We start from the raw sequence: 12,226 nt of genomic DNA on the forward strand, positions 1-12,226 counted from the left end.
GACTGTGCTGTGCACTAGTACCACGGAGAACAAGAGTGTGGAACAGACCACACAAGGAGAGTCCCATCACCAGTCATGCAAACCAAGTACACTATGGATGTTTTCAACAAATATACACATTTACAAGATTGTTTGAAGATTAAATATGACTTCAAATCTCTTAAAAAGTATTTATAACCATGCCAGATATTAAAATATCTATTCATTCCAATATTTCATTAAATGACAAAGCTTTTATCTTATACAAGTGGGTCATTCTAGAATACATTATTTCCTACTTCCACACAGCAGCTGGCAGCAACCTCTTCAACTACCAAAGCCTTTAATTTTCAGAACTGTTTCTTTGAAGAACATCATCACCACAGGCTTTTAACAACTTAGGGAAATGACTTGAAACACAGGACACCAGTGTCTCAGATCTCCTGTTTAAAGCTTTCCAATCTTCGTAACCAATTATTGAGACCACTATCATTTTGCAACAAATTTCTCCTCAATAGAAGGATGCTTTGTATGTTAGAGAGTATGCGTGTACTATATAAAAAACTTGCTAGATTTGATATTTGAAGTTTTGATTTTTAAATACAAATGTTGAGTTTATGTAATTAGCCTCCATAGATATAGTCCTTGATTCCTGACCAGATGCTGAACAAATAACCCTTAAGTCTCGTATTGAAGGTTTCGAACACAGCAGCCTTAAATGACAAGCTATACTTCAGATTCCTATTCCAAAACACTAGAGTTTTATTTAAGAAGAAAAAAAAATTATCTAGAGAGCAGCAGTAAGGAAGGCAATAAACACAACACTCCTTCCTCAGCACTGTCCATAAACTGTGCAGTAAGGACTCATTCTGCAAGGGATGAAACTGGCCAAGAACAGACACACATCTGTCCCGTGGCAGGTACCCAGTGAACACAAGGGAAGTGAAGCGCGAGTTCTGTGTGGGCAGCTAAGAAGGATCTGGAGTCGCAGCTACGATTACAGAAAATGAAACTGGGGTTATCAGCACAGGCCGTGCAAACAGAAACAGCAACACAGGAACAGTGACCAGTGACCCCTGGGAAGAAATGGACCCACTAGTAAAAGCAGAGGCTCAGTCCCCACATAACAGAGCACCAACAATTCTCATCCAGTAAGGAAATGATGCCAACAAGAGAGAACCACAAAGCCCGGACGGTTTCACTAGAAAAGTCCATCATGCCTTGCAGAATTAGCGTCAGTTCTACACAGGACTTCCAGAAGATGGAAGACGTGCCATGTTGTACCAAGTCAGTATGACCATGATACCAAAAGTGGGTATGGTGGGGGGCAGTTAGGGAGGGGGAAGTACAGCTTCCTAAGCACAAATGTAAAAATATTTTTCTTTGCTTTTTTCCTCTCTTCTGGAGCTGAGAATAGAGTCCAGAGCTTTCTGGACTGAACCACCACTGAACTGCAGCTCGTCTAAAATGCACACGCCCTCCACACATCTTCTCCACATGTGCCTTATCAGGCAGGACTGAGATCACAGGCGTTCGGCACTGTGCCCAGCTTAAAATGGAAAAATTTTTAACAAAACATTAGCAGTTCTATTATTTAATCTATAAATGAAAAAGGGCTAATTTAATACCCTAAAATAAAACCTATGCAGAATATTAACAGGCTACATAAAGAAGAAACCCCTGACTTGCTGCTGCTGCTGCTGCTGCTGCTGCTGCTGCTGCTGCTGCTGCTGCTGCTGCTGCTGCTGCTGCTGCCCAGGCAATATCTGAATTGTGTTCCATTTGGATGAGATCACCAACAGCTACTGCAGCCTAAAGGAATGTCTACAAGAAGGTAGCCCTTCTTACCAACCAACCAGACTTTAAGCTATTTCAAACTGTGCATGATGAACAGCTAAGGTTTGGAAATCAGAGACTAAATACATCTAAGGCAGTGCTTCCGTGCTGATCTCTGGTCCTGCAGGTAACTGCCTCACAGGAAGAATAAGAGGCTCACCATAATTAAACTGGCTGTTGGACTTCTCACAGTTGATAATGTTGAACCTGTACGCAATGCCAGGCCGCATCCCGCTGACTTCAAAGTAGAACCACTGGTGATAATGATTACTGTTTATATCCGAGTTCAGAATGAGGTCATACTCGTTTCTAAAACACAAGACAAAGACACCTGATGGCAAGTCTGGAGTGTCTGCACACACACAAAATGGGAATGTTTAAACGGCTTACTTTCTAATTTGAATTACTTTGCGCAGATTCCCAGATTCAAATTTTGAGTTAAACTTCAAAATATCTCCTTCTTCTGGAGTGGCATAGCTAAATAAAAAATTTAAAATAAAAATATTAAAATACATCACACTTAAACAGATAAGCAAAGACTATAGAAAGCAAGAAAATTCTGATGTCCATTTATAGTCAAATTATAATCACAAGAGTCTTGTTACTACATTTATACCCATAATAAGGACTTTGCCTTGCTGAATAAATGTCTAAAATACTGATTATCACATAAGAAAAAAGAGACTTATTTTTAGAACCGCCTGGTAAGTAGCCATAATTTTAACAAACTATGCAGTTTTTGCTTTTCACTAACATGGACGGTTTAAGGGATTTACTATCATCTGGTTGAATACCTACTTGCTGGGCACTTCTGTTGTCTGCCTGCCTGACCCTCAGAGAATGAAAACCCCTGCTCTTCTGAAAATTCTATTCCAAAACAAGAACGAATAAACTTCAAGAATCTTGGTATTTTTGTGCATCGTCGCATCTGTTAGGAACAAGCTGGACATGCCCATGCTTGAGGTTCTGAGGTTTGTTTTCCACATCTAACACGGAAGCATGAACAATGAAACAGCTACATGTTGAATAGGGTGTTACTCTTTCCTTGGGTAAGAATATTTTAAAGTCAAGATTGGCAGCATATGCCTCCTAAACCAGGAAGACTATTTTAAGTTGAAGGTCAGCCTGGGCTACACAGTGAGTTCCACATCAGCCTAAACTACAGTGGGGAACTCTGCCATAAACAACGGCAAAGACTATTCTAGACTCAGGCACCACCTTTGACGGAGCTTTAACTCATAGGTCTACCTACCAACAACCATTCTTAAGTTTGTTTCCTCCAATCATGAAAGGTAAGATGTCAGATATCCTCAGAGCAGCAAGGAGAGGAGAGACCCACAGAGTTCACTCGACTTCTTTGAGTAGCTGGGATTTCCATGTATTTACTGCAGTTAGGTCCTGATACATACATACTATCAGTGATAATTCAAAAATAGCAAATGGCTGGCCTGCCAAGCCGTAAGGCCAGGACGGAAACTCCAGCGACTGGTCTAGTGCTATGGCAATAAAGGACAGCATTTCCTGTGAAAACCCCACTCTTGTAAGTGGAGGTACCACGTTCTCCTCCTCCCTTCCCCACCACCCTCCCTTCTCACCTCCTCCTAGTTTTCCCAGGAGGTCTTTTCTGTTGAGGCCCTTGGTCTTGCCTCATAGTAAAGTGTCAGAATTTGCTCACTTCCCATGGGAAGCCTTACCCTTTCTGAGGAGAGGATGAGAAGGTGCAGGGGTGCGTGTGTGTGTGTGTGTGTGTGTGTGTGTGTACAAGGATAGCTATGTAAAATGAGAAAAGATTGTATTAAAAAATTCTTAATAAAAAAGAAAAAATCCCATTAAATGACAAAAACCAAAAATACGGTGTCAGCTTACCTTTAATTTTCACCTAAAAAAAAAAAAGGCTTGTCTTTCAACTTAAAGGAAAAATGAACAAGTTTTACCATGATCGTCGGGTAAAAACAGCAACAATAAGAGGGAGGATATGAGCAAGGATAACGTGTCATAAGAACTTTAGGGCTCAGACTCACTTGGGGTTGTCCAGGTCATACACCACCCGGTCTATGATGTCACACTGGTGGATCAGCCTCTCAATGTCTTGGGCAATTTTTGTCCTGAAATCATAAAAGACAAACTTGACAAAATTTACAATTATATGCCAAGGATACCAATGCACAACTTTCTCCAGAGTGAGTTTGGAGTGAAAGGGTATAAAATAAATAACTATGTAAAATAAAAATAATCATTATTTTACTTGTATACAAAAAGCTAACACAAAAATAAAAAATAAAAATCAGTACATATCAAAGCTTGATCTTTAAAAGCTAACCACATAAAATACAGCCACAGTCAAACCTTATAAAGACAGAGGTGGGAGGGACGCAAGCCTAGAGTATCTATTGGGCCTCTCTACACAGAAAGCACATGGACTAACCGTTAGGCAAGTAATTCTGTGTGCATAACCGGAGGTAAGACAGAACCAGAGAGTTAAGACATCCAGCAAGATTTTGAAACACATGTATCTAGGAATTTAGCCCAAGAATCCAACTAGCAGAATGTTATAGAATATTAGTTGAAGATGTGTTACATGGGTTTATGCTGTGAACATTTGTTTAATGGTGCAAAGACGTGTTGCATTCTTTTATGTTGCATTTGTTTAACTCTGTGAAGCTGTGTTACTTTGCCTGCCTAAAACACCTGATTGATCTAATAAAGAGCTGATTGGCCAATAGCTAGACAGGAGAGAGAAAAAGATGGGGCTGGTAGGCAGAGAGAATAAACAGGAAGAAATCTAGGGACAACAGTGAAGAGCAAGAAAAAGAGGTGTGGAGGATGCCAGGGGTCAGCCACTCAAGCATACAGTCAGTCACTGAGTAAGAAGGAAGAAAGATATATAGAATGGAGAGAGGTAAAAGGCCCAGAAGCAAAATGTAGTTAAAGAGAAACTGGAAAATTTAAGTTAGAAAAGCTGGCTAGAAACAAGCCACGCTAAAGCCAGGCATTCATAAGTAAAAACAAGTCTCTGTGTGTATTTGGGAGCTGGGTGGCAGACCCCCAAAGAGAATTAATTAATTATAAATAAATAAACGAACCAACTATAACAGTATGCTTGCATGTTCTGCAGAATCGCCTTCCTGTGGGGGGTGTGGGAGAAGAAAAGTGGGAAGGAGGGAAGCACCAGAAGGAACCAAGGTACAGCTGGGGCAGAAATTCAGACCTTAGCACAGATGCTGATTCCAGGCCAACTGGACACCAAGTCCTGTCAGCATTAATACAAAGCCATCTCTCCAATCGATTTTAAGATTTATTTTTATTATTAAATTGTGTGTATGTGTGCACACCCAATATGTTAAATCCCCCCTGGTAACTAGCATTACTAGTAGCTGTAAACCGCCTGATGTGGGTGCTGGGAACTGAAGTTGGGGCCCTTGCAAGAGTAGCATGTACTTTAACCACTGACCCATCTCTTCTTAGAGAGGAAGTTCACTAAGTGAACTGATTTAACCCCAACTTTGTTCACATTAGCTAAAGACAAACAGTAGAAATTAGAACCATGATTATAGACCTATGAAAAGCAGCATGAGAAATCCAAATTTAAAGACTCTTTAGCTTAGAAAGTTGAAACTGCCACCTACACAAGGACATTTTCCTATACTTGAAGAATGTCAGTGACATCCTTAGTTTTCAAGTGTCACCCAGAGACCCAAAGCTGAAGGCCACCATTCAGAGGCTGGAGAACCACTGGAGGTAGGGCCTCAAGGAAGAAAGCTAGGTCACTGGGGGAAACGTCTCAAGAGGATACTAAGAACCCCATCCTTCCTCTCCACCCCTTCCAGCTCTCCTTCCCTGCCACCATGAGATAAATAGTATGCCCTACCTGTACTCCCTGGCACTGTGTCTGCCTTACCACAGGCACAGAACAGTCAGCCCACCACAGACTAAAACCCCTGAAGACGCAAGCCAGAATAAGCCCTTCTCTGAATTCGCTGTTGATCACAGACATCGGTCACAGTGCCAGAACGCTGTAACAACAATACAACCCTTAAGCTCTACACATGCTCAGAACTTGTCCTAAATGAAGACCTGGGCATTATGAAGAAAATATTAAAAGGTGTGACAGTTAAACATAAAAAGAAACTAAAACATGAGAAAAGTGTAAGGCAAAAATTTCTTTATCTACTCAATAGTTAAACACAATTTACTTTTCGATTTACTCTATAAAAAAATAACTCAACACAGCCCCTTTGGATGTCAGTGTGGCGATTTCTCAGAAAATTAGAAAACAACCTTCCTCAAGACCCAGTAATACCACTTTTGGGTCTATATCCAAAGGATGCTCAATCGTGCCACAAGGACATGTGTTCAACAGTGTTCATATGTGTCATTATTTGTCATAGCCAGAACCTGAAAACAACCTAAATACCCCTCGACCGGAGAATGGATAAGGAAAATGTGGTACATTTACACAATGGAGTACTACACAGCAGAAAAAATAACGACATCTTGAACTTTGTAGGCAAATGGATGGAGCTAGAAAACATCATATTGAGTGAGGTAACCCAGACCCAGAAAGACAATAATTACATGTACTCACTCATAAGTGGTTTTTAAACATAAAGCAAAGAAAACCAGCCTACAAATCAGAGAACTTAGACAACAATGAGGACCCTAAGAAAGACATATACATAGATCTAATCTACATGAGTAATAGAAAAAGACAAGATCTCCTGAGTAAATTTGGAGCATGGGGAACTTGGGAGAGGGTTGAAGGGGAGGGGAGGGGAGAAGCAGGGAGGGGATCAGAGAAAAATGTAGAGCTCAATTAAAATCAATTAAAAAAAAAAAAGGAGCCCTGGCAATGGCTCTGAGTGCAACAGTCAAAGGGACAGTGTTGGCTGTTTGGACTGCTTATGTCTTTTTAAGACCTCCTATTGGAGGTCAGCAAAGGGCAGCCTGGTAACACAACCTTAACTCTTCCTCAACTGTTCAGGAAGGGAAAGGGAGCTTCCCACAGATGCTCAGGAGTCCCCTCTCCTCAGGCTTCCTAGCTTCTCCAGCGTCTTTCCTTGGCTGTGTGACAGTGTTGCTCCGTGGTTGTCCCTCTGAGCTGACTGGGTAAGAAGCTGTCAGCTGAAACCCTTAGCAATGAACCTTGGAGGATCTATAAACTTTCATGACCAGAAAATCCTACTTAATGGTTGTCAAGGGCCTGACCAAGAATGCTTCATGACAGGAGAGATGGAAGATTAATAGTCATGCAAATGGTAACAGCCTCTGAGTTAGCATACTTCTCAGTATTGGAAGGCCTGTCCCATGCTTCTGTCAGTCGGGCCTCAGAGTATCTCTGAGAGACCTGGCAAAGCAGGTGATGTAACTCCCACGGACAATCAATAAAAATAGAAGAGTGAGGGAAGAGCTTCAAAAAGAAAAGAGAAGAAAAGAAAAGAAAAGAAAAATAACTCAACACATACAAAATAGTCTACAAGGAAAAAAGCAGTCTGGTAGTTCCTCTTCCTGCTGCTGGAATAAAGCACTTTAAGCAGGATGGGCTTAGCGGCTCACAGTCCAGGGGACCGTCCATCACGACAGCAGGAAGGTGAGGCACTGCCACCCTGCACCTGCAGTTGGGAAGCAGGGAGATAAAGGCTGCTGCTCACCTCTTTCTCTGCAGCCCAGGCCCCAGGCCTTGGAAAGACACTGCCCACAGCAGAGGTGAGTCTCCCTCATTTAAGTTAATCTAATCTCACAGACATGCCCACAGGCTAACTTAAAGTAAATGTATCTCACAGGCAAACTAATCGAATGTAGATAATTCCTCCAGAGCAGGCTCTCCTCCGTGGGGTGGGGTGAGTGCACATGTTTTTGTATAACAGCCACACATGTATGCAAATATCCATGCATATTCATCTGACACTGCGAACCTTCCGTGATGCTCTCCAATATAGTTAGCTAGTCTAGCTAGGCCAGCTTGCTCTAGGGATCTGTGTCTCCTTCTGACCACTGGGATTACAAGCAGGCCACTACACCACTCAGCATTTATGTGGGATCTCAACTCCAGTTCTTGAATTTCCATGGCAATTCTTTAACCACTGAGCCATCTCCTCAGCCCATCCTAGGTGGTTATAGACCCTATCAGGTTGACAATATTTGCCATCACATCTAGTTTCAAAGATTCAATTATAGTTTTATTTCACAACCCAGCTAGTTTACCAGAGAGCATCTGTATGGGATTGGAAGTGCCTGCTGGAGGCTGCAGGGTCAGCAATGGACACAGCTGAAGATAATGCTGCCCCTCTCTAAATCTATCAGTACAAACGGCTCAGCTCTATCTTGCCCAGATGAATGATATCTGGAAGTCCCGCTTCCTACCCTCTGACCTCATACTGAGGTCACTAGAAGGAGGACACTACCTGGGACTCTAAATTGGTCCTACAGCTCACTGTTTCAGCAAAGCCTCTCTGGCCATTTCTGATGGATGTTCTAAGTGCCTGATTTGATGTTATCTATCTGCTACCTGCTATGTGTTCTTTTTCTTGCTATACACCCAGTGAACTTAGTCCTTCAAAATCCAAAGTATAGCAATCAGAGCTGATTCTCCAGACACAACTATCATCAGGGGTAATTTCAAAGCAACACAAAGCATCCCAACCAACGTACCTTTAACTTGCAGCAATCTTTTTCCTAGAGACCCCAGATAGAATTTGAGTATGCCTTAGGAGGAGGAAGAGATCTGCAGCTCACCTTTGTACACCATAAGGCCTTTCTAAAATGGGCTCTTTGAATGGAGGTGGAATGTGACCGAAATAGTCTGGATAAGCCACCTCTGAGTACTCTGGAACAGACTTCGTGCTTTTCACGATCTCAATGTAGAGGTCTGGGTCGTGAAGCGTTGGTCCATCAGGGACTTCCACAGAGGAGGCCTGCTCGACTGACGAGTTGGACTCGCTATCTTCATCATCTTCAGTTTCAACTCCAGTACAACAAAGCTTCCCAAGCTGGACCGTCCGCCCTTCAAAAAGAGTACTTCCGCACGTAGCCACCTGTGGACATGCTTTCGTGCACGAGAGGACCGTGAGAGGGAGACCACAGTCCTTCCTCGTGCCTACTTGTGAAGGACTGTTCTGCAAGGTGATCCGGTCCAAGGCCTTCACAATGTCACTGCTGAAGCTGTGAGCTGAGGAAGCAGTTCTATTCTGACCACCACTGCCCTTGCCATCTTCCTTGGCTTCCTCGCCCTTGGGAGACATCTTCTCCTTCAGTACAGCTCCTTTCTTTACACTACCTGAGTTTCCAGACGCTTCCTCTCCAGCCGTGGGAACAACAATAGGGCCTCGGACTTTCCCCTCAAACACAAGAGGTTTGGGTTCTTTAGAGATTAATTCATAGTCCTGTTTAAGAAAAAATAAGTTTAACCTGTTATCTGTCAGTATGCTAATACAAGTAAGAGCATATTTGTTTTACATACTATTTCAGAAACCTTTTTCTCATCTCCATGAACTCCAGGCATGCATATGGTGCACATATACATACATGCAGACAAAACACTCACACACATGGAAGGAAGGAAGGAAGGAAGGAAGGAAGGAAGGAAGGAAGGAAGGAAGGAAGGAAGGAAGGAAGGAATAAACAAACAAACAGAGGCTGGGAGACCACACAACAATAGAATGCCTGCTTAGAGGGCATAAGAACCTAAGTTCAATTCTCTCCTGCCCTGCAAAAAGTAGCTTCCGAATGCCACCTACAAATGACATTCATTTTACTTCCACCCAGCAACTGAATAACTAGGCTTTACAAATTGGAAACAAGGTGCATGTTGGTCAGGTGCAGACACATCTAGCTGTCACAGACTTCAATGGTTAATACTGAAAGCAACTAATTTCACATATACTTAATATCATATGATATACCAGGAATTGACTCAATGATGGTTGAATAAAATTCTTTCAAACACTGTTAATAGAACCAATAAACTTTTATAATCCTCAATATTTCTTCTTACTATTCATACATATATTTCAAACTCTGAAATTTAAAGAAAGACAATCAAATGCCAGAACAACTAACTCCTTTGGCAATAAATTCAGTTATGTAAATAAAAACAAAGTGCTATTTCCCTAACATATAGGACTAAATTAATTAACAACCTATAACTTAATGGCCAAATACACAACACACTAATAAATTTGCATTGCCTTATTTACTTGAAATAACAATTCAAGTGCTCTGACTCTAGACACATGTATTTTTACTTGCTACATTAACTGTCCTTGCTATCCTTACTCAGACCCAAAATAGAACCCCTGTGAAAGGGCCTCTCAACCCCTCAAAAGAAGTTGCACCCCACAGGCTGAGAACTACTGATCTAAATCCTAACCCTGACACCAATTATAAAATTACTATACTGTACTCCCACACCAAAGCAGTAATTTGTATAGCATTATATATTCCTATGTGCATATAATTATAGGAAAATAGGTGAAATCATCATATGCTAATCAATTCCTACTCAAAACCACTATAACACTACTTGTCTGCCTTGATTTACAAAGTATTTATCTTCAAACGGTTCAAGTGAAACCAAACACATAAAAAGAGTAACTCAACAGTTGTTCTAGGTTAAATGAAAGAAAAACTTACCCACTCCACACTCTGCCCCCAAATACCTCTTCCCCCACTGCTTCCCACTTGACCTCCCTGGCCCACCCCCACTATTTTCTCCCTAACCCCTGACCTCCTTCCACTATTCCCAGCTTCAAAGTTCCAAAGGACTTCAAACCTACAGGAAGAGCAGAGAAAGAGGAAGCAGGAGGTCATCTTTTTCACTGTACTCCAAGGTCCTAAGTTTACTCCCAAAGACAAATGAAAAGCTGGTAAATAGTTCTCATTTATGTCTCATAAACTCACTGCAATCTTTTTCTTTAATCTACTGTGATTAAGGATATGGGATTTGGAGAACAACAACATTTACAGCAAAAGTTCCTCAAGGCTTAGCGGCTAGCTGGTCCAAACACATACTTTCTGGCCTGGAGCTCATTGTGTAAAGCTGGCCTCTGCACTCATGAGATCCACTGGCTCTGTTTTCCTGGTGCTGAATTAAAGATGCATGCTACCATGCCCTGCCAAACTCACACTCTAACATCAGATTTCAGAGCCAGCACAGTCACTACAGAGAGAATAAAAACTACAGTCACCCTGGCTGGTTGTACAACCCAAGCTGAATTGAGAATGAGGAACGGTAACACTGACGACCCAGATTTCAGGGCTGCGGTTGCCCTCTCCCTGTCCTGACCGCTGCCGTGTTACACAGTAGGTACCCAGGGAAAGGCAGAGCTGCAGAACTCCTCAGCACTGCTGAAATGGGCAGAACTAACAAGGGAGTATAAAATGTAAAGACTAGCCCAACGCTCTTCCTTCTTACAGGTCATTAACGCAGCCCAAAATGTCACTGTCACGACCCAGTGTCGTCCAGGAAGATGAGTGTGGCTTTTCAGAAATGGTCTGTATTTATACCTGGAAATCATCAACGAGCTCAGGAAAGAGGTGCTCGTACATCTTCAGTTCTTCTACTGTGCGTCCTGGTACTTGCTGGGGCTTTAACTTGTTAATATCTGTTTCAATATCATCATTCTGAAATAATAAAACATGTCATTAGTATAAAAACACAAAAATGTTAGAGAATATATATTTAAAGTGTCCCAAGATAATATTATTATTTATGATTAGTAAATAATCACTAATAAAATTTATATTCAATTTAATGGCAAATCGGTTCTTTTAATTAGTTATAGATTATCACTGCTGCTGATTTTGTTGTTTGGCCATGATTAATCTTAATACAGCAGACAGTTTTCAGGCTCATCAAGACAAAAGTAAAATAAAAATAAAGATCACGTTTGTTCTCCTTAATGTCCCTATTATTTGTCTGTGAAGTAAAACTCAAGAAAATTAAATTGAAAACCTTTATACATAACAAATGGTGACAACCAAGGTAGCTAGCACCGGCTGGCAGGAACTACACTGTCCTCTAAGCCCCCTGCACACCCCATGAAATAGGCTCATTTCATCTCCACCATCTGACTGGGGATGGAGCGGAGCGCCAAAGGATAGGAGCAGGCAATCAGACAGCCTGCCATCAAGAATTAGTTCCGCGGGTTCCGAAGTTTACATTCTAGCCGGTGTGACTCCTGAGTAGAGAAAGACCAGCACACACTCTCATACTCCACACTCGGCAGGCCCTCTGCACACCCCGCCGTCACCGTGCACACTGCTTCCTGCGGGCCAGGAAATAAAGAAATGGTGCGAGTGCCCAACACCCAACTCTAGGAAAAGGAGAGAGTGCCTCAGGTGTGTCCTCAGACAGACGGGTGTGCTTCATGGCAGGAGGGCAAGTGCCAGCTCACCTAGCACCCTCAGTGCCCTC

The 12,226-nt window shown here is 42.1% G+C and overlaps 1 protein-coding gene across 12 annotated transcripts in view; it reads right to left on the minus strand.

The window, feature by feature from the left end:
* Positions 1-12,226, minus strand: part of Agtpbp1 (ATP/GTP binding carboxypeptidase 1) — a 109,244-nt gene that overhangs the window by 39,215 nt on the left and 57,803 nt on the right. For all 12 annotated transcript variants that reach the window (XM_050144104.1, XM_050144115.1, XM_050144103.1 and 9 more), the window contains 5 exons: positions 11,317-11,433; positions 8,548-9,194; positions 3,837-3,920; positions 2,206-2,292; positions 1,976-2,124 (listed from right to left, as the gene is read on the minus strand). In XM_050144104.1, the coding sequence (XP_050000061.1) occupies positions 1,976-2,124; positions 2,206-2,292; positions 3,837-3,920; positions 8,548-9,194; positions 11,317-11,433 (1,084 nt within the window). The remainder of the gene's footprint in view (positions 1-1,975; positions 2,125-2,205; positions 2,293-3,836; positions 3,921-8,547; positions 9,195-11,316; positions 11,434-12,226) is intronic.

The sequence above is a fragment of the Alexandromys fortis genome, unplaced genomic scaffold (assembly GCF_014885135.2).
Source record: "Alexandromys fortis isolate MF-2015 unplaced genomic scaffold, M_Fortis_MF-2015_v1.1 scaffold_1, whole genome shotgun sequence".
Lineage (NCBI taxonomy): Eukaryota > Metazoa > Chordata > Mammalia > Rodentia > Cricetidae > Alexandromys > Alexandromys fortis.